The 22,051-nt window shown below is 46.3% G+C and overlaps 1 protein-coding gene across 2 annotated transcripts in view; it reads right to left on the minus strand.

Moving 5' to 3' along the window:
• The window catches only part of AGXT2 (alanine--glyoxylate aminotransferase 2), a 24,903-nt gene extending 3,539 nt beyond the window's left edge, over positions 1–21,364 (minus strand). Inside the window, exons 1-12 of one of the 2 annotated variants that reach the window (XM_084833034.1) lie at positions 21,190–21,364; positions 18,264–18,349; positions 15,716–15,900; positions 13,409–13,532; positions 13,055–13,149; positions 10,734–10,827; positions 8,626–8,719; positions 7,366–7,466; positions 6,442–6,534; positions 5,433–5,565; positions 2,680–2,768; positions 1,510–1,659 (exon numbers count right to left, since the gene is read on the minus strand). In XM_084833034.1, coding sequence (XP_084689160.1) covers positions 1,510–1,659; positions 2,680–2,768; positions 5,433–5,565; positions 6,442–6,534; positions 7,366–7,466; positions 8,626–8,719; positions 10,734–10,827; positions 13,055–13,149; positions 13,409–13,532; positions 15,716–15,900; positions 18,264–18,349; positions 21,190–21,283 — 1,338 coding nt within the window. In that variant the 5' untranslated portion in view covers positions 21,284–21,364. The remainder of the gene's footprint in view (positions 1–1,509; positions 1,660–2,679; positions 2,769–5,432; positions 5,566–6,441; positions 6,535–7,365; positions 7,467–8,625; positions 8,720–10,733; positions 10,828–13,054; positions 13,150–13,408; positions 13,533–15,715; positions 15,901–18,263; positions 18,350–21,189) is intronic. The other variant, XM_084833035.1, reaches the window with a different exon arrangement.
• Positions 21,365–22,051: the final 687 nt, after the last annotated feature.

A 22,051-nucleotide genomic window follows, 5' to 3' on the forward strand; every position in this document is an offset into this window, starting at 1 on the left:
TCTGAGACACGAGTTAATTTCAGGACCGCAGCCAGCAATCCTGGAGCTATTGTACTGGCAAGCTACTCCAGCACTGACTAGGACCAAGAGGCAGGGATTTATGGTCAGGCCCGGGGAGTCCTCCTGCAAGTTCCACCACCTCAAGCACTGCGTTTGGCTGTTAAAGGGCCTGCAGCCTCTCCCTGTAAGCACTGTCCTGTCCTGGAGAGTGAAGGTTGGAGGGATGAGGAGCTGACTGCTCCTCAAGGTCTTCCGGATCACTAGAGGAGTCCAAGGTCATCTGCTTGGCATCAAGAGGCTCACGTGGATAGAATAAGATGGGGGTTGGAAGTTTTGGACTTCCAACTCCCAGTAGTCCCTGCCACTGGTCATGCTGGCAGGGGCTTCTGGTGCTGAAGTCCCAAACATCTGGGGATTGCTTTCTGCCCACTCCTGGGGTACAAGACCTGATGCAGTGGGTACCAGTTCAGGAGGACTAGGAGCTGGTTCTGGTGCCTCCTTGGAGTGACTGTTGCTGGAGGCTTCAGTCTCCAAGGGCTCCTGGTCCTGGACCGTGGCTCGCATGCCTAAATCTGGATCCAGCACTGCATCTCCCACCTGGAGTTTTCCAAACGATATGCTTCCATGATGGTGCTCAATATGGAAGTGTCTAACATTTTAAAAGTCGCTTACCATGTGTCCCACTTGAGTGTAAGGCAAACGTCCATGCCAGCACCAGCAATCCTCAGCAAAGTGCGGCTCTGGCACCGAGACTCGTCATGCAGTTGGAGGTTGATCAGGGGCCTCCACAGTGGGGCTGTCACGTTTGAAATGAGCCCTTAGGGTTGTATCCAATGGCGACATTCCGCTAGCGCAAAGTTTCCTCCGCTTGTGGAAACCCTGTTTTTATCCTTGTTCAAGTGTCAAATCCAATGCTTTGATTCTCCTTGCACGAGCTGTTCTGCAAATCATCACACAAGGAGTTGCACAACCTGTTCAGCAAATTGTTGCATACGGCATTGCACAACACTGGATGACTTCATTAGACTAGGTGTTGCTTGCATTAATTGTGCTCGTTCTGATAGCAGTTGCACAACTATGAGCAGTGCAACACCGACTCTTTTAATTTTTCCAGTAGCATAACGTTGGATCTAACCCAGAACTAGCATAACTGGCGCAAGCAACACCTAGTCTAATGAAGTCATGAGTGCTGCAGTGCCTTGGGCAACAATTTGCAGAACCGCTTGTGCGGGGCCTTGTGCCATTTCCTGCGCAACAATTTGCAGGACCGCTTGCACCACAGCTGGTGTGATGTGTTGTGCAATAACTTGCACAACAGCTTGTGCAATGTGTTGCTCAAGGATAAAAGCAGGGCTTCTGCACACAGGAGAAGCTTTGCCCTGACAGAATGACACCACTGGATGCAACCCCTGGTTTGCAGCAGTGCCAGAGCAGCTAAGACAGATCTATTGGCCAAAACAATTTATACGGCAATATATACACTCACAGCCTGCAAAGCATATTCCTGACCTTATTCGTGACCATCTCTATGCCGATCATAAGACCTTTGCCACGGACATCTCCGATGATTTCAAACTTATCCCGTAGTTTAGCAAGCTCTAAGAGCATGTGAGTCCCCACGTCCTTGCTGTTTTTCTGCAAGCCATCTTCTGCTATCGCCTGAGCACACAAAAAAACAGGCAGGAAACCATTGATCAGGCACATTTAACCCTAGAAGAATAGCACTACATGTGGACTTAAACTGTTACAACATTACTGCTATTTAATGGCTACTTTAGTAGTGGAAACAGTTGCTACAGAGAACATATAGAACAGGGGTAGGGAATGTGTGGCCCTCCAGACGTTGTTGGACTACAACTCCCATCAGCCCTAGCCAGCATAGGCAATAGTGAAGGATGATCAGAGTTGCAATATCTGGAGGGCCACATGTTCTCCATTCCCTAATATAGAGGTGGGGCGGTGTGTATGTGCATCAATACATGTTACTGGCACTAATAACCACAGCAGAGTGCTGGACCACATTTTTTAGCACTGATTGCTAGGGATGCCCATTGCTGGGAAATCTCGTTCTTTTTTGGCTCGATAGAGTTCAAGTATGACTCGATTTGCGTTTGTGAGCTGAACTGCAGGCTTTTCCCTGAACTCTGGGAACTTTTTAATGCTTTTTTTTGAAGGGGGTGTCAAGCTGTAATTTGAGCAAATTGCTCAGAAATTTGCACAAATTGCAAACTGCCCCCCCCCCAATAGTGCAAAATGCCTGAAAATCTGCAAACTGGCCTGACCCGCTGCAGACCAAATCAGGCACCACAGTGGGAGCCAGAATGAAGTCCAGGGGGGAGGAGGGCAAACTTAGGAACTTCCTGACTGTTAGAACAATACGACAATGGAACCAATTGCCTAGGGAGGTGGTGGGCTCTCCCACACTGAAGACGTTCAAGACGAGGCTGGACAGCCATCTGTCAGGGATGCTCTGCCTTGGATTCCTGCATTGAGCAGGGGGTTGGACTCGATGGCCTTGTAGGCCCCTTCCAACCCTACTATTCTATGATTCTATGATTCTACATCAAACTCCAGCCCCAAACAGATTTCCTGACATCCCTAGTGAGTACAGTGTTCAAGGGAAGATACAAGCGTCTCCTCATAAATAATTCAAAGAACAGGTTGCAGCAATTTTCTTACATCCAGAACTGCAGACCCAACCACACAGGCTACAGCATTCCCTCCAAAGGTGTTGAAGTGGATGGTTTGAGCCAAGGCATCTGCGATCTCTAAAAAGAAGTATGTTTGTGTTAAAAACGAATGTGCTAAGTTGAATCATTAAAGACAGCAGCCAAGACTAGGCCCTAGAATCCAGGACTGGGCAACACATGGCCCACAGTCCATATGTGGCCCTGCCATCCCCAGGTGCAGCCCCTGAGGCCCCCCGATGCACTGCCAGATTTGGCAGCGACCCCAAAAAGACGCTGGATTTTTTAAAAACAAAACAGCAGCGCTAGCATTACAAAGCGCCCACAGGGTCAAATTCAGCTTGCTCTGAAGTTACATTTGACCCTTTTAGCACTCCATAGCAGCTACAGAATATGGTAAATTACTCAAGTTGAGGGATGAGCAGCAGCGAGCGCTCATCATTAAGTAGCCCGAGGTCAAGAAGCCAAGAGTATCAGTCTGAAGCCAAGGAAAACAAAACCAGATATAGGGATGCGCTGAAGAATAGTTGGAGTCGTTCCGGGTTTGAGAATAATCAGAGCCGGGTCCAGGAGCTGGCAGGAACGTTTTCTACTATGGATAGCACCAGCAATTGCTCCCAGCACCCGAAGTGGGTCTGAGGACTGACCAGCGAGGCCGGTTGCAGATGTCTTCCACCTGTCCATGTGCTGGGCCCCTCCCCAAACACTCTCAGGCTGAGGCATTCCGAGTCCCCCTCCATCCCAAAGAGAAGCACAACACAGAGCACTAAATGGGTCAAATTTAGTATCAGAACAAGCTACATTTGACCTTTTTAGTGCTCCATAGCACCAGCGCTGCCATTTTGTTTTTAAAACACAGATTTTTTTTCAGTCACCCTGCGGACCAAGCAGTGTCTCATGGAGTGCGGCCCATGGGGGGTGGGGGAATGGACCAGTGCAACAAAAATGGCACCCAGGCCGCCTGCAGTTGCCCACCTTTCCTAGACAAAGCACAAAATGAGGCACTGTCAGCCCAAAACCATAATGGGATCTCCTGTGCAAAATTGTATAAACCCAGTGCCTTAGAGTAGCGACTCAAAGGACTGGAACATCAGACGACGCTGTCCTAGGCACGCTACTCGGAAGTGAGTTTCAAAGTGCCCGTGGGGCTTACTCCAAGGTAAGTGTGCACAGGACTTTAGCCAAAAGACCTTTCCACACACAGTGGGCTTTATCTGGGCAGGGGGGGGGTGGCTCTTTGTTTTTGTGTGCCACAGTCCAAATGCAAATTTAAGTGTGCTTAAGCACACTGAGATCAACGAGCTTAAGCTCGCATTTGGATTGTGGCCTTATGGTGCAAAGGAATAAACAAACCAGATTGTGTGGAAAGGTCTGTGTATAAACATTACTCATTTGTTATGCACAGTCCAGACACTGAAAGACTACAAGGGTGCTTTGCTTGTTAAATGAACGCTGAAATTTCAACAAGAAATTTGGTGCCACATATTTATTGGCTTGTATCTAGATTTAGTCCTACCTCCATAGAATAGACCTCTTGAAATTAGTGATGCTTACATTAGTCCTGACTAAGTTAAGTCCTGTTGATTACAATGGGCCTACTCTAAGTATGACTAAATCTGGATCCAACCCATCCTGTGCAGTTGCTGAAGTGTGGAATTCACACAGCTCTTCTGATATGAAGGCAACCTCATTGAACACTGCTCTTTTTTATCTAATCTTCCAGTTTCAAAAGCACAGTTATGTCATCCCACTTTTCCGATCCATGAGAGGTTCCCGGGGCAGTGCTTTGGGCCCGAGTTTCCTTTGAATGACAATGCACTGGAGACCTAAGGTGTCTTTGGAATATTTCCTTTAATTGCAAATACACACATGGATTATAGTGGGAGAAAACAGGCTCCAAGTTGTTTTTCTGCCCCCTCCCATTAGCTGGACATTACATCCCAAAGGCTGGGGAGAGATTTTCAGCCATCATGAAAACATCCACGGTCATAAGAACCGTGCAACCAAAAGCATATATACCCAGAAGAAAGCCCCTTTGAGTTCAATGGGACTTACTCCTCAGATAACATTTTTTAGGAGTGCAGCCTAAGTTTCTTTTGTTAAAGTCTCTGACCATTCTCAACATTCATCAGCGGCCTTTCTCGGTGATCAAGATGGCCAAGCTCAGAGCAGTGTTTGAACAACTTCCGGTAGGAGCCACATCGCTCTGGCAGTGACCTGTGGAGCTCCGCAGGTTGCTTATCTCAAACAGCTATGAAAAGGTTGAGAAACCTTTTTAAATTCCCCTGGAATTAAAAGGGGAATCTTACAGTACCATCCGGTTGAAATTTTGGAAGAACAGCTGCTTTTGCGCTATAGCAGATGGGCTGCAATCTAAGGTCAGTGGCCGGAGTATCATCTACTGAATGCTGTTTGAAAATCCTAAGCAGTTAGGAGACTACAGGACTGGTGAACTCCAAAAAATATTTGTGAATTTAAACTACCAGCAATATTTGGGGACTGGCAATTAAACCTAATTAAGCATTTGTTTTTTCAGTCTCTGCAATTATACTGCTTGTTGTGCTTCTGGGAGTGGAGGATGGCAGTATCAAAGGGAAAAAAGAAAGGTCTGGTAACGCCACCTATCCCCCAAGGGTATTTCCCAGGCCATCAAGACTAAGGAGAATGTGACATTTCTTCTTAATATGGGAGATAAAATTCAACGCCTCCAGCATCAAACATGTTAAGTACGAAAGCCAGTTGTACCTGCTTTAGTGACAATGGCTGCCATTGGAAAGCCATTGCCAATTCCCTTTGCCATGGTGACAATGTCAGGAACCACATCATGTCCTTGAAACCCCCAGAAATGGCTGCCTGTTCGACCAAACCCCGTCTGGACCTTCAGCAAACAAGCAGAAAAACAGTTGCTTTAAGAGTTCGGGGCTACTGCATGCAGTTCAGGTTCCCTAGACAGACACAGGCCCAGCGTGAGGGGTTGGCAAGGCCAGGAAGCTGCTGAGGGCTCACAGCCCTCAGTAGGGCCCATCCTTGCTGACCCCTAAGACCCTCCCCTCCCCACCACTGCCGCCATCTGTCTCCTGGAGAGTCACGTCAGCAGGATGCACCCAATGCCTGGCTCTGACGGGGTCTTTCCTCAGAGCCAGGCATGTGGAGACTGAAGAGGGGCCCAGGAGACTGCACCACCGAGTCCACCTGTGCCTCCAGTGACAATGCTGGATCCAAGAGCACCCCCAAACTATGAACCTGGTCCTTTAGGGGGAGCGCAACCCCCTCCAGAAGAGTTTGAATACCACTTAGCCTGACAGACGAACCACTCACTAACAGAACCTCCATCTCGAATGGATTGAGTCTCAGTTTATTGGCCTTTGTCCAGTCTATTACATACCCAGGCACTAATTCAGACCACCCACTGCAACACAGTACCCTCAACAGACAGCTCAGACAGCCTATCCAGAAGGATACCATGTCCATTACTATCGAACCAACAGGGTCTCACTCCCCCCAGTCAGCACCAGGAAATTGTGTGTACGTGGCGTGTACATTGTCACAGTTGATGTGTGCACACAGGTATATTACTCCTTATTGGAGAAAGGGCCACCCTGCACACATAGAAACTCCCACACCCATATGGGGCTTTCCCCATTCACTCAGTGTCGAAAGGAACGGGGAAGTGTCTGAAGACTGGAGCAGGCATTGCCCATACATTGCAATGCACACACATCTTTCACCCAGGGCGTTATGCTCAGAAACTCACTTCGTCTGCGATACACACTCCTCCCTTTTCACGCACCAGCTGATAAGCTTCCTTCAGGAATTCCTTGGGATACTGCACTGCTCCATTGACACCCTGCCAAAAGTATATGTAAAAAAAGGCATTGGACTCTCAAGGGGCCTCCTCCCAACCTTCTAACCAAGGCTGGCCCAAGATATTTTGCTGCCTGAGGCAAAGAACAAGATAGCACCCCCCTCCCATTCCATGTACAAAAGTTGATTAGACTGACAAGAAAAGCTTTCTTCAACACTGGTATTGAGACAGCATCCTCTGCCACCCCTGGAGGCAGCAAACTGGCTTAGGGGGGTGCAGGGCAGTCTGTGTGACATACAGCTCTGTCCTCCAACACCTTGCTGCCACCTCTCAGCATCAGCCACCTGAGCCAATGCCTCACTCTGCCTAATGCTAGGGCCGGCACTGCTTCCTAGCACCATTGTCATCAGCTGCTATTGCTCCTCTTCCTCTCCCTCATCTTTGCTACCACTTGCTTGCTTGACAGGCAGAGAGTCAGGGAGCAAACGACCAAGGGCAACTGCTGCTGCTCCTTCTCACCACCACCGTTATTTAAGCCAGAGCAAGAGGCAGGTTGCCATGATGAAGAGGAGAGCAACCCAGGGGTCTCTTGCCAGTGAGCCCCTGTTGGGGCGTGGGCCTTCGATAGATGCCCAGCCCTTGATGCTGGCCCTGAATCCGATACCTATGTATCTGGGAGTAAGCTCTATTGAAGTCAAAGGGGCTTGCATCTCAGTAGACATGCACAGGATTGCATTGTAAGTGTTCCTGGCATATCTACTCCTCTAAAAGAAAATGAGGAACCATTTTCTGAAGAGGCAGACCAGGTGAATGATGAACTAGTCAACATTGTAAAAGAGCCCTGAAGAATTCGCCCTATGGAAAATCACTTACTTGAATAGGCTCAGCAATAAATCCGGCTATTGCCTTTGGAACGCAAGTCCGAAAAGTGTCTTTGAGCTGCTCAATATACTGGTCCTTTGCATGGCAAGAGCCTGTATTGAACACAAAAAGAGCAAAATGTTCATACGGGATAAGGACCAAGGATGTGAACTTTAGAGAAATAAATATCCACCATGGACCCAGGAGGTTGGCAGGAGGTACACTTTCATACCCAGTAAACACAGCTGCCATCATCCATTTTCCCCCCTGTTCCCTACTTACATCTTTAAAACAGCAATGGAAAAATATCTTCAGAAGCAGCAGAAATTCCAATTGTAATCACATCATAGATAAGTGAGCTCGTTACCAAACCCAATTAATCACTTATGTTTCTTCCAGACGTGATTTGTGGCAGCAGGAAAGGCCACAATCCTACATACCCTGGGAGCGAGCAGACATGCACAGGATGGGTTGCACTGCATGTCATCAGTTTTGAGGTTTCCATATTCATTTTTAGAAGCTAACTGTCCATTGCCTAAAGTTGTCTGTGCCGCCACCCCTTTTTTCAGCCAAACACACAAACTTTTGAAAGGAAACATTCCCCTTCATTTTTAGAAAACTCCTTTTCTACGCCTGGGTGTGTGTGTGTGGGGGGGGGAACATTCCTTGAAGAGTGAGTGCAACTATAACGAAGCACCCTGCAGTTGCTCCACCTTCCCACTGAAATGCTGCCTGAATCACAGCAGAACGGGGCACAGGATGCATGGCTGCAAAGCACATGGACCTATGGCGCCATCTTGGAGGAGCTATTATTCCTACTACCAGCTTTGTCATCACCTGGAAGAGCAGAATTATTTATTTATTTGTTTATCTATTACATTTCCATACTGCCCAATAACTGAAACTCTCTTAACCGAATGAGCAGCAGACACTTAAGGTGCTAGTAACCTTTGCACCCCAATTCATTTGAGATCTACACAAATAAGCATCAGCTGATAAATCTCAAACTGTGGTATAAATCTGATGTAGAATCATACAATTTTAGCACTCGAGGGTACCTTGGAGGTCATCTAGTCTAACCCGCTGCTCAGGGCAGGAATCTTGCAACTACAGGATCCCTGACAGATGCCCATCCAGCCTCTGCTTGACTACCTCAATAAAAGGAAAGACCACTACTTCCCGGGGCACTCTGTTCCACCGTCAAACAGACCTGCTCTCTAGATCCAATTCTCTTTTGCCTCTGAAAAGTGTCATTTTTCTCATTAAACCAACCTGGAGAACAGGCACATTTTCGAATTGTTTGCACTGGAGAATCTCGGCAATAGCTTCCACCCCAGGGGCCAGAAAAAACATCAGGCAACATGGTCTGAAAAGCACAACAGAGATCCAGATTTTGACTTTGGTTGATGTAACATGCCATATTTAACGTTTAACATGAATATGCCAGAATATTTTAACAGAATTCACAATGGGAGGACACAGCTAGGATGTGTAGGGGTGGGAATGAACTCCTACACTTTGAAAGAAAGAACTGAGTTCATCATCCATTTGAAAACAGTTTGATTTTTTTTTTCAAACCCTTTTCAAGATATAAAGCTTGACTGAACTGATGGTTGCTAACCTTTATTATGTCTTTACATTCTCAATTTTGAAGCTAATAAAAAAGATGGACCAAAGAGTGCATAACTCTGTAAGTAGGATCTATTTGGTTTCAACAGATCAGATTAAGGCTGTGTCAAACTTCTCTCAATGGCTTGTTGTGTTTTTGTTCCATCACTGAAAATATACCACCGCATTTTTAAAAAATCTGCTTACAATAGCAGCAGCAATTAAGTCAGCCCCCATACGGAAGGGGTGTTAGAATAGCCAGCAGCAGGGAAACAGAAGATAAGATCAGGGTCATGTGAAAGGAATGAACCATGATGGAAAGTGCAGTCTGTGAGACACAATGAACGACAGAAATAAAGCAACAGATGCCAGCTTAGTATAGTTTTGACAGGGGCACCAGAATTTCAGGGGATTGGATGGCAATTCCACTACAAACACCTCTTCTCTAAAAGCCTAGATTTTCATCTGATATATGGACAAAATGTTGGGAAAAACAGCCTTTCTTCAAACACAAATTACTTTTTTGCAAAGTCAACAGCAGAAGGTTCACTAATAGGCCTCTGCTGGCTCTAAAAAGATAGCCTGTGCTTATAATTTCCAGAGAGGTAGCCGTGTTAGTCTGTTGCAGTAAAAACAACTATGAGTCTTGTGGCACCTTCAAGACATTTATTCTTTATTTAGTCTTGTGGCACCTGAAAGAACACATTCTGGCATAAGCTTTCATGCACACTGTCCACGAAAGCTTATGCCAGAGTAAATTCATTGGTCTTTAAGGTGCCACAAGACTCTCTCTGTTTATAACCAACCCAACTGTATGACCCAGTTTGCACGATGCAACATCCCAATAAACATTAAACCATAGGTTGTTGTGAATGAAGTGCTAGTTCTTGCTGCCCTGCTGATGCTCTGTCCCTTAGTTGTTTATCGTGACATCCAAACACAGAATTGGGAGGTGGGGTGGGGGGCACAATGAAGGCTTGTAACCAAAGAACAAACCATGGGTTACAAGTCTTTTCTGTTCTTCCCAATTCTGGGTTCGGACGTCACGATAACCCAGGGACCGAGTGTCCCTGGGTTGTTTAGCTCAGTGGGAACAGGCAGGAGCCAGAACACTCACTTGCTCCTGCTCGTTCATGACTACCCAGGATTTAAACAAACCCTGAGTAGTTATGACATGTGAACCAGATCAGTGTCTTCAGTTGAAAATTAAGCTACCATCTCATTTTGCATGATGAAGAGCTTGGTGTAACTCAATAGCTTGTACATTTCTATACCAACATAACATTGGTATGATTGTTTTTAAAGAATCACTTTAGTGGGCTCTACCACACTGGAGGCATTCAAGATGAGGCTGGACAGCCATCTGTCAGGGATGCTCTGACTTGGATCCCTGCATTAAACAGGGGGTTGGACTCGATGGTCTTGTAGGCCCCTTCCAACCCCACTATTCTATGATTCTATGACTTTCTTTATTACCAAAAACACTGTGTAAAAGTGTTTAGATTTCAAATTTAGAAAGGTCAGGCAAATAAAATGTTCATTGTGCAACAGATATTGCAAAAAGATTGCAGTGAGACTCAGGAGACCCAGGTTCTAGTCCCCACTCAGGCATGAAGCTCACTGGGTGACTTTGGGCCAGTCACTGAATCTCAGCCTAACCTACCTCACAGGGCTGTTGTGAGGATAAAAGGGAGAGGAGGGTATTGCCAGCTTGGGCTCCTTGGAGAAAAGGTGGGATATAAATGAAACAAACAAACAAGCAAAAAACTCACGGTTTGGCAGCCAAACCCATTGGCAATGCCATGCTTGTAATTTGCAATGGATGTCAAGCCCATTGTGTAAGGGCTGGCCCCGTGATAGCTGCCTCTGTAGAAAGAACATGACACCATTTTCAAGTCCTTCCTATTCATCTCCCTGTTAGTGTTTTTACAAATCAGAATCTTAGGAGCTATATTGGCCCACAAAGGAAACAAACAAGCACCTGAACTTTATCGGGCCCTGTTGCTTTATTGTTAAATGTTTTAAACTTGCTATTAAACTGTTTTAAATTCTTGAAAAGGTTTTATATTATCTTTTATCATGCTGCAAACCACCAAGACAGCTTTGGCTACTGGGCCGTAAGGTAAAAGATAAAGGTGTCCCCAACCAGTCGTGTCTGACTCTAGGGTGCGGTGCTCATCCCCGTTCCTAAGCCGAAGAGCCAGCGCTGTCCGAAGACGCTTCCGTGGTGATGTGGCTGGCATGACTGAATACAGAAATGTAATTAATGAATGAACTACACAGAAGTCATCCTCAATATCCAGGGTTCAAAGCAAGACCTAAGCAATGGAATATAATTTTTCCAGGTTGCATGTTCTCAACAACTCAGCTTCACCAAACTAACATCAGCCTGAGAATATAACATCCTCTCATCTGGATATTTAATTTGATTTTTGCTTTGAACCCCCATATTTGAAGAAGAGATCTATGCAACTCAAAAGCTCACGTCCAGGAGTTTGAGCATTAGTTGGTCCAGCAAAAAATCACCTCAGTCGCTCTTTGTTTCATGAGTAACAGCAGGGGAGGGCAACTTGTAGCCCTCCAGAAGTTTTGGCCTTAGAGTGGTCATTATCCTCTTTTACAGAGGACAGCCCTCTATTTGAAGGACTGCCAGAGGAGTGTCCTCTATTCTGAAGGCAACCTCTGTTTGAAGGGCTGTCCAGGCCAAGTCCAGAGGAAGAACCATCAAAAGGGAGAACTGGGCCTTGAAGTTGCCCATCAACAGCACCTGAACAGCAGACTGAGCAAGGCACACAGGTCACCTGGTCACAGTCTTCCACACTACAGTGAGATGGACTGTATTTTTATTTAAATTATAATTATTTCTACATTTGTATCTCTCTCTATAAATTAGCATATGTGATTTTTATGCAAATCCATGTCCCCTTTTGTCCTCTTTTTGGTGAAGCATGTCCTCTTTTTTGGCAATTCACAATTGGCCACCCTATTTGGCCTGCAACTCCCATGATTCCTCACCACTGGCTATGCTCGCCAGTGCTGCTGGGAATTGGGGCCCAAAACATTTGGAGGGCCACAAGTTGCCCACTCCTGCCTACAGGGACACTATCGGGTCAGGAATGGCAGCAGTTCAGTACCCTTTGTCATTACTAATAGGCACAAGACCTTACCTGTCAGTTTTGTTTGAACTCAGTTTCTGTTTGACACTAAGACTGGGTTCACACAACATGACAAGGCAGAATATGGGTTGAGGATGTGTTGAGTGTGGGCTGTTGCTTAATCATGGGTTGTTGAATTGTGGGTTGTTGTATTGTGTGAACCCAGCTGCGCTAACAAACCATGGTTTGTTAAGCACAAACAACCCACAAACAGAACCCATGGTTTGTTATTGGGTTGGGAACTGTGGGTTGTTCATGGTTAACAAGCCATGTTTCTTTTAGCACACCTGGGTTCAAATAACACAACAACCCACAATTCAACAAAACCCACGGTTCAACGACATGTTTGAATATATGCAGGCGTGTGTTGTTTGTTTATATGTTTTATTGTAAACAATTTTTATATTATGTACAATAGTGCATTTTTAAAGTTTTTAATCTTTGTAAACTGCCCAGAGAGCTTGGGCTAATGGGTGGTATAGAAATGTAATCAATGAAATGGAATGAAATGAAATGAAATCCGCACGCAACCCATACTCAACCCGTACCCTGACTTGTGGTGTTGTGTGAACCAGGTCTAAGGCTCGTAGTAAGAAAATGTGCATTTTCAATAGGTATTTCATAAGGCAGAAAACTCCTCATCATTAGCTCCCATTGGTGGACCATTCTGGGCTATTAATCAGCAATCTCTCTAGCAAAGGAATAGTCACATGGTTGGCAAGTAGCCTAACAATACGCTCTGAAAAAATGGTTGAGAATACACACAGGATTTAATTCTAGTGGAATTAAAAGCAGTTTGCAGCAGATCAGTGGATGAAGATGACAGAGGCGAATGCTTGGACCTAAATATCTCCAAGCCAGTTATGAACATCAAGTAATCTTCTATGAAACATGAAGCCACTGAGTAAAGCAAATCACAATGTGCAGGGCATAACTACCTCAAAGAAATGATGTCAAAGTTGCGTGTAAAAACTCTTGCCATCAACATTGCCAGGTCGTTGGCTTCTGAACCACTGTTGGTTAGGTAAATCACCTGGAACAAAATGGAACAAAAATTGTACTCAGAATGCAGTGTTAGAGAGAAGACTGAAGTAACCACCTATCTTATTTTGATGCACAGTTATCAATCCAACAACGTGCAAACACAAAAGATCTAGATCAGCTATGCCTTCTGAAATTTAACGTTTGCATTTTTAAAATGGAATTGAATCTTTGATTGACTGTTCTGGCTCTCAGATCAATACAACTCACACATTTTAAACTGACACTTTCCAGGGTAGAAATCGACATACCTTTAAGGGATCTGGAAACAGCAAGGTCAATTTCTCCGCATACTCCTGGATCGCTGGGTGCACATAGATATTGCTCGTGTGCCACAAGCGGCCGAGCTGTTTCTGGGCAGCTGCCGTTACCTTCCTGGATGCGTTAGAAAAGGTGCTAATTTGTCATCAATCCAGTTTAAGGAATATCACTCCCCCTTTTACTGAACACACTACCCCCAGTGCCAACAGGAATGGCTCCACAACGGAGCCCCTGAGAAACCATAGGAAGTTATCAGAATATCTGCGGGAACTCCAATTTCAGAAGTACATTTAAAAAACAACAACACACACCAGTAAATAGTGCCCCTCCAAACAGGGTGGTTATGTGTCCTATTTTACAGAGGACAGTGCTGTATTTGAAGGATGGTGTGCATGCAGTTCACCTGGTTACAGTCTTTCTTACTACACTGAGATGTGCGGCATTTCTATTTAAACTACAGCAATTCTTCCTACATTTGCATCTCTCTATATAAATTAGCAGATGCAAATTTTATGCAGTCTCTGTCCTCTTTTTGGGTAGTTCGATTCCTCTTTTTCAGCAATGTGTAACTGTCCACCCTACACCAAAAACAGTCCAATGAGAACTGAGCATGCTCAGTGGATACCAGGAGTCGTGGGATGCTGAATTTCAGCTTGGAAAGAAAACCCAGAAAGCAAGGGAGAGTGCCTCTGAACGTATGGCCCAGACCAAGGGTTTGTTTTCATGTTTACAGGTTTTATTCCTCTATACCTGTGTGTGTTTGTATGTGTGCATATGTGCAAAAGAGAGAAACAGAGAGAGACTCTGCCAACTAAGGATAACACTTTATAATCTGTGTGGGTTCTTGTCCATGAAAGCTTATACCACTATTTATCTGCTTGTTTATTTATATTTGATTTTATAGATTTCTATACTGCCTTCAACAATGATTCCAGGGCAGCTTATAAAAGGACACTTATAAAATTGCCATTTCACTATTTTTTATTTATATCTATCTACATTTATAATATAATGTTATCCTAAAATGCAAATATATATTGAAAAAGTACGGCGAACAGGAAGAATTTCGGCCTCGGTTGCAAGCAGCTGCACTGAAAAATGAAATATGGTTACTTAACAGGTTTTCTATGGGAAGAAGAAAGACAGAAGAAGTGGTGGGAAACGACGGGAGGCTACAAGTAGAAGATGACATCTGGACCCCCCCCCCAAATAAAATTCTGTGAATGAGGCAGAGTAATGGCACTATAAAAGCTTTGTCTGGAAGCAGCCAAGGATACGCTGCAACGTGTTGTTGTAGATCCCACTACTTGTTTTTGACAGAGTCCTGTAACATCTAAAGAGTAAGTAATTCCACCTAAGACTACATGGACTAGAATCCACTCCATCAGATACATACAGCATTATTTATCCTCAATTGGCAGGTTTGGGTGTAGTGGTGGGGGGTGGGGGGATGGCAAAAGGTGGGGTTAAATAGAAACGTTGAGCAAAAAGTATAATCTGTATCAATTCAACTAGAACTCAAATGTATTCAAAATGAACATAGTGACTATTCACAGCAGCAGTAATTGGCAATAACCAATCTTTGGTTTCTGAATGTTGTCCTCCCCAATACATTTGTGTCCATTTATTCTTTCGCACAGAGACTGACCTGTTTGTCCTATGTAGAAAACAGAAAGGCATTGCTGGCCGGTGATGGCATATATCACACTGGAAGATGAACAGGTGAGTGAGCCTGTGATTTTATGGCTGATATCATTAGGACCTCTGATAGTGTTATATGATATTTAGGGGTTATGGGGAAAGGGTTGGTATTAGGGCTTGTTTCAGGGTCTGGTCCCTGGGTTTGTGTTTCAGTTACATGGCCTGTTGTTTCTGGTGACCTCTTCATGTTACAAAGCAGTCTGTCAGCAAGAATTTTAGGGCTTCCCAACATCTCTCATAGCACTCAAATCACCTGGACCAAGGCTACAGACACCATCTGTGACATCAAAGTAGCTAAAGCAATGGCAACAAGAGGCAATGCAGCATCGCCCTCTACCCACATCCACTGTGACACTGGAGCAAATCCCCTACTAGCCTGGAGATGACACACACTGCCCACTGGCTGTGGTCATGCTAAGCAGGAGTTGGCAACTTGTGGCCCTCCAGACATTTTGGCCTACAACTCCCATCAGCACTCACCACTGGGTATGCTGATGATGGCTGATGGGAGTTGTGGCCCTCCAGATGTTTTGGCCTACAAGTTGCCCAGCCCTGTGCTAACATTTCCACATTAGCCAGAGGGATTAACCACATACGGGTGGCAGTGACCAACGCTGACAGTGGCAATTCCAGCAAAGAGATCAAGGTATCTCCGTCCTTCGAAGTCAAACAGCCACTGCATGTGTCCCTGAGAGATCAGAAGTGGTTTCTTGTAATAAGTGACCAGTGTTGGGGTAATATTCTCTTTGCGAATCTTCAGCATGTGCTCGTAGGGATAGGACTGCAGGCAGGAAATAAAAAACAGGATATATTTGTGGATTTATTTCCATTCTAAAGAGATGACTCCCCCACTATCATAGCAGTAGTCAACCGATTGTATCAGAAACCACGACCTAAAACAGCCCTGATATTTGCCTGCTGTGACAAACCAGTGTGTCTCTATACCTCTTACCCTGCAAGGTAGGAAGGCTGCAAGACAACACCCTTTGTCTATATTGTTCCGAGGTAGCATCACCACTACTCACATGTGTTTTTAAAATATCCCCTTATCCTGCCCATGTGAGAAGATGGGCATATATATATATATATATATATATATATATATATATGGAAAAGGAGAAGTCCCTTTTTCCAGAGCTTCCTTTAAACTCCTTAACAACCATGTTAGCCAAGCAGTCGTGAATTAGTAAGTCCACTCCTCCGACGGAGCAAAAAAATCAACTCCCATTTCCAATACGTTTATTAAAGAAGTTGAGAAATAGTCAGTTGCCTTTAAACAGGGGTGGCCAACATTTCAGGGTGAGGGGGCCACACTGCCCCCCCAACCCACCCAGGGGCTGCCCCCCTGCTGTTATGAAACTAAACTTGCTGGCCCGGTGGCAGCAAAAAAGCAGCGATTTTTCTTGAAGGTGTTTGGCAAAATTGTGCTTCAAAACAAGGAGTGTGCTCCTCACACGCCTTGTTTTCCAGAAAAAATGCTGGGGTTTTGCCACACAGCAGCAAATTCAGCACTGGCAAGGGGGCAGGGTGTCATGCCCTGCCTGGAGGAGTCCTCCTCAGAGGAGGAACTGGAGGCCCCTGAAGCCCAGGGCACCCCAGACCAGTGACTGCTACCAGACCCACGGGATCCTGAACCCTCAGGGGAAGTGGCTGCAGGGCCATCCTTGTCAGGAGAGAGGCAGAGGCTTGGCCACCCGCTGACCCCCAGGAGCGTCATTGCCTCAAGAGACAGACTAGCAGGGCTCCTGTGCAAAGGAGTGCTCACCTCCAGAAAAGGTCTCCTTAGGAGTAGGCTCCGGAAAGGGAGCTCCTATTGCTGCAGCTGAGCTCTGGGTGGGTCTGGCTGGCTTTGGGCTTCAAAGCCTTCAATGGAAATGCAGCCAGAGTTGTAACAACTTTGTTCATCCAGCCTTTGCTGTGTCCCTTATCTTCTGACTTGTGCCCCATGACTGATGCAGTTTCCCAACCCTTTGGGCTGCTCAGTGATGCTGCTTCTGAACCACGTAACATACCTGACTGATTTACTGTGTTTGACCTCTTGCTTGTTATCTTGACTACTCCTGCTGCGGCCTGATCCTTGTTGCCTGCCTGCCTGCCTGCCTGCCTGCCTAGGTTCTGACCTCTGCCTGGATTTTGACCACTCCTGCCTTAGCTTAAACCTCCTTGGACTGAAACCTGTGTGTTTGGCCAACTTGACTACTCTATTGCATTGCTCCCTGTACTTGCTTGCAAACAGCCAAGACTCAATCTAGAGCAGGACATGGGGGGAAGCATGCAAAAAAGTCCAGGAGAGATGCAGAGATCTATGGGCTTCATGTTGCCCGTCTCTGCTTTAAAAATAAAATGAAACATCAAAATAGCACTTACTTATCAGGACTCTAACTCACCAGAGCAGCTTATAGGTGGGGGACAGGATGAAGCCCACCTGGGCTCTGAGCTTGGCTTGGTCTTGTCTTCACTCCTTGCCAACCAGTTGGAGGTAAAGGAAAACCTCAAAGACCCGGGAGTATTTATATGGGGCTCAGCAATTTCCAGGGAGGGAGATTTGAATTGTCCAGTCAATAGCCTGGGAGGGCCTGGTCATGCATCCTCCAGGCGATCTCTAAAGGACCTCTTTTACATACGCTGAGTTAGCCCAGAACTGTTATAGAAATGCAGGTGGGTGTCCAGGGCTGCCTGGTTATGTTCTTTGTTAAAAAGATATTTCCAGAAAAAGAAGGAAAGTAGGCAGGGAGAAGATGTTTGGATTGATTATACCTGCTCATCTGGGTTGAGTAGCAAGTGTTTAGCACCTGAATAGCAAACTGCCCCTGCCCTAATGAACAATGGAGCCACACTACAGAAATGCACTGGGCTGGATCCAGATTTAGTCTGTTACACCTAGTCTGTTACACCTTGATTTCAATGGGACCCAAGTGCAAATAACTTACAGCACCATCCCATATATGTCTACTTAGAAGTAAGTCCCACTGAACTCAGTGGGGCTTACTCCCAAGAAAGTGTGTATAGGACTGCAGCCTTAGTCTGGATCCAACCCATTGTTTCTGTGCATTGCGCCCAGAGCCTTGCTAAGGACTAGGAACACAGGAAAGCTCTAAGAACAGCTTATCCACACAGAACAGGACGGGTAACTCACCCACTTACCTCATATTTTTCAGGTAAAAAGTCACAAGGAGGCATTTTTGATTGCCAGCAAAAAGAGTTTTTCGGTTCCTGTTGCCTATATACCTCTAATTGGAAAAAAAATGCAAATGAGTAGAATGATCAAAACTTATCAGGGGATTTTCCAGCTTTCTCGCTCGGATGGAGAGCCACCACAGATACAGGAGGCAGCCCTCTTCAGACCTTCACCCTCCAGGAGTAGAGGGCAGCGGATATGACAAAGTGCTGTCCCTTGCTGCATGTTTCTTCCACCGGATAACTGAACACCTGAGCAGGGCTGTAGTTTGGCTCTCGTTCATGGAATTTTATGGAGGATCCAGACAACCTCACCTTCCATTTGTAACCCTCCTATTTTTTCCCCACTGCTTTTCCCACCTTTTTTCTTACTGAGAAAAAATCTGTTAAGGAGGAAACAGCAGAACTGGCTCTTCCAGAACTGGAGGTCTTCTAGAGCTAACCACCAGAAGGCATGCGCAGCTGTTCCTTTTTTAATTCCTTAAGGGATTTTCCACAATAAGGAAAAAATGATGGAGGAAGTGTTGGGAAGAGACCGGAGGACTATGAGTGGAAGACAACAATGTCTGGAATTTCACCCCCCCCCCTTAAAGTTCCATGAACAAGGGAGGGTGATTGCACATTAGAAGCCTCATCTGGAAGCAACCAGCATCTGTTGGTACTTTTCAAGTACCTAAAGGGTTGTCCCACAGAAGAGGAGCTAATGTAAGTTCAAGGTGAGGCCTTGCTATTCTGTTCTCTAAAACCTGGAAAACAGCACCTGGCTTCTCGGTGGAATGTCATAAGGGGGTTCCCAGAATATTCACACCCAGCCGTGGGCAAGCACTTGCTCCCAGTAGATGAGCACTGACAAGATAAATTACCATAAAGAATGCATCTAAGGAACAGTGATATATGTGGTTATGCCATGATTATATGCAGAAAGGTCGTTTTGACCTGACTATGCATATTGGATACCACACCTAAAGAACATATCAGGAAAGACATCTTCAGAACATTCTATCCTAGCCACAGGCAGGGAAGACACAGTTCCTGACAAGTACTTAAACCAAGGCAAACTGGCAGGCAGAGGTTAGGAAACTGTGAAGGCAGGGAAGGTATATAACGGCCTATTTGAGACTGTGGCTTCTCCTTTACCAGCCTGCCTGGTCACTGAGGTCATCAGATGAAGTGATCCTGGCAGTTCCACATGGACCAGATATCTATTTAGTGTAGAGCCTTCAGTGTGGTGGCTCCCTCTCTGTGGAATTCCTTGCCAGTTGATGTCAAGCAGGCACCAACATTAATGTTTTCAGCATCTGCTAAATATATTTTTATTTAAACAACCTTCTCCTGAATTACCTGCCATGGTTTTATTGGTATGACTTGATTTTAAATATTTTTATTCTTTTGTATTTTGATTTTCCCCTTCCTGCTTTTACTGTTCACCACTTGGGAATCTTTTTTAGGTACAGAGCAGTTTATAAAACTTGTAAATAAAATAAATTTAACTTGAGATTACAATTCCTGAAGATATTTACATACTCCAGCTGAAATGCCTTTATTACAAGACTCAGGAGCCCCCAGGGAACTTATCAAAGTTTGGCCAACTTTGAAAGCTGTCTGAACCAAGGACTGGTGTATATATAATCAACCCATGCTCACTTCTGATGCACATGTTTTACTATCTGAATAAAGCAACTTGATTTATGGTAGTTTGTTCTCCGTATCTTCTATGGTGAGAGCAGACCATGGTGACAGTGACCCAGTTCACACATAACTCTAACCCATGGGATGTGTTGTTGAATTCTGGCTGGTTGTGGGATATGAATGTGGTTGCACTAATAACCAGTTTTTGTTAACCACAAACAATCCAGAAAGAGAGTCCAAGGTTTGTTGTTGAGTAGTGAACCCTGGGTTGTTTAAACCATGGCTTGTCATTATGTGTGACTGTGTGAACCCAGAACCATGGGTTGTCTGTAGATTGTTTTGGCAGGCTGCAGAGGCAGCAGGGAAGTGTGGCTAAATAAAAAGTTTACAATTTTGCCTTTAAAAGGTCTGCAGACCAGATAAACTGCCTCCCCCTATTTTTTTTTCGCACTCCCCAACCCCCCATATTTAGGCTGGCTACAGGCCTCTACAAGATCCTGCCTTATTTCTGTTCTAACCCCAATTGCGGGTCAGGAATCTTTGCTGGGGCTGGTGCTGCGCACTGAAAGTGCAATTCAACCAGGAGAGGCTCGTGGTTATTCTGGATTAAAGCAAGGAAACAAGAAGAGAATCCGGGTGCGCGGGGTCTTCGAGATTCTCGACCACGAAGTCTGGTTAAAGCTCCCAACTCGGCATTCTCCTTTTTCAGACGACTCCCACGCGGCGAATGAACGCGAGGGGGCTGCGGGGGGGGGGTCAGGATCGGGCTTACGACCGCCTCCCCTGGTGGGGGCCTCCCCCTCCCCCGCGCGGCCTTCCGCCCCGGATTCATAGGTTCTCTGAAGAGGGCTTTGCGTGGTGTAGACTTGCAGCTGTATTTAAAGAGGGGTGTGTGTGTGTGCGCCTGTCCCCAGTGTGGCGGGGAGGGGGCCAACGCCACATTCACCTGTGCTAGCTCGTTTGCTCGCCGGGAAAGGTGGGGGCGGGGGGCGGACGCTCTCTAGTTTCTAAAGCCCCCCTTTGCTCTGGGAAGCCTTCTCCTTAGCCCCCGTCGGGCGAGGTCCGGCCGTGCACTCTGCGAACCCCCAGAGGCGCGCTCTTCGCGTCCCCGTGGGTAAATGTTTTCAATCCTCGTGCTAAAGAAGTGCTGCAGATGCCGGGGCTGAGCCATCCGGGCAAAAGCTCTTTGCCTGGGTGGTCGCCAGCGGCTGAGGCAGGCCGCCCTTTCGGTCTGCCCGCCGGCCCGCCCGCCCCGCCGGCCCACCTCTCCTGAAGGGGAGCCTCGCCGCGCTGGGTCTCTTCCCGGCCAGAAGTCGAGGCGCGCGGCTGAGGAGGAGCCCCCCTCCGCGCGCGGCCATGATCCCCACCTTCCCTGTAGCAGCAGCAGCAGCAGCAGCGAGCCGAGAAGAACAGAGTGGACTTTAAGACCCAGGCGGGCCACCAATGGCAGCCGAGCTGGAGTCACCGCCTCCCCTGCGGCCTCAGTCCGGTCCACTAGCTTCACTTCGCTGCCCCACCCCCCTCAGTTGGACCAGCCGCCTCTCCGAGTCCCACCTAGCGGAGGCTCGCGGGCCCGATTTCGGTGGGGCTGCGAATGCTGGGTTTCAGTCAGACCCAGACAGGACTCTAAAGGAGCTATCCAAAGTGCTGAAACTTTATCCCCAAAATGGGCTCAGCCTCGTCTCTAGAGTCTCCTTGGAGTGTTGGAGTCCAAACTTTTGTCATGCTAAGAGCAGACCCATTAAAAGCAATGGGGTTTGTGTAAATAGAAAAAAGAAGAAGTCCCACAACGGCCAGCAAGGCTGGCTGGGGAATGCTGGGAGTTGTAGGGCTTTTTTTCTGTCTAAACATGCATAGGATTGTGCCCTCGGTTAGTCATCCCGACTTGTTCTATTCATTTTAGTGGGTCTGTTGCAAGCATGAGTACGTCTGGATCCAACCCAACATTTCCAGAAAACTGAATGAGACGGGTGTGAAGGGAATATGTGTGTCCCACCTGAAACATTTCAAATATTAAGAGTATTTCTTAGCATGTGCAGAGTGTGCATCATATTTACCACTCTATGGACCCCAAGCGCTACCAATCAAAAGACATTGCACAACTATTCTGTCATTTCCTCCTCAAT

This window comes from Heloderma suspectum, chromosome 2, assembly GCF_057233095.1.
Source record: "Heloderma suspectum isolate Gila_16-S chromosome 2, 16-S_ref, whole genome shotgun sequence".
Classification (NCBI taxonomy): domain Eukaryota; kingdom Metazoa; phylum Chordata; class Lepidosauria; order Squamata; family Helodermatidae; genus Heloderma; species Heloderma suspectum.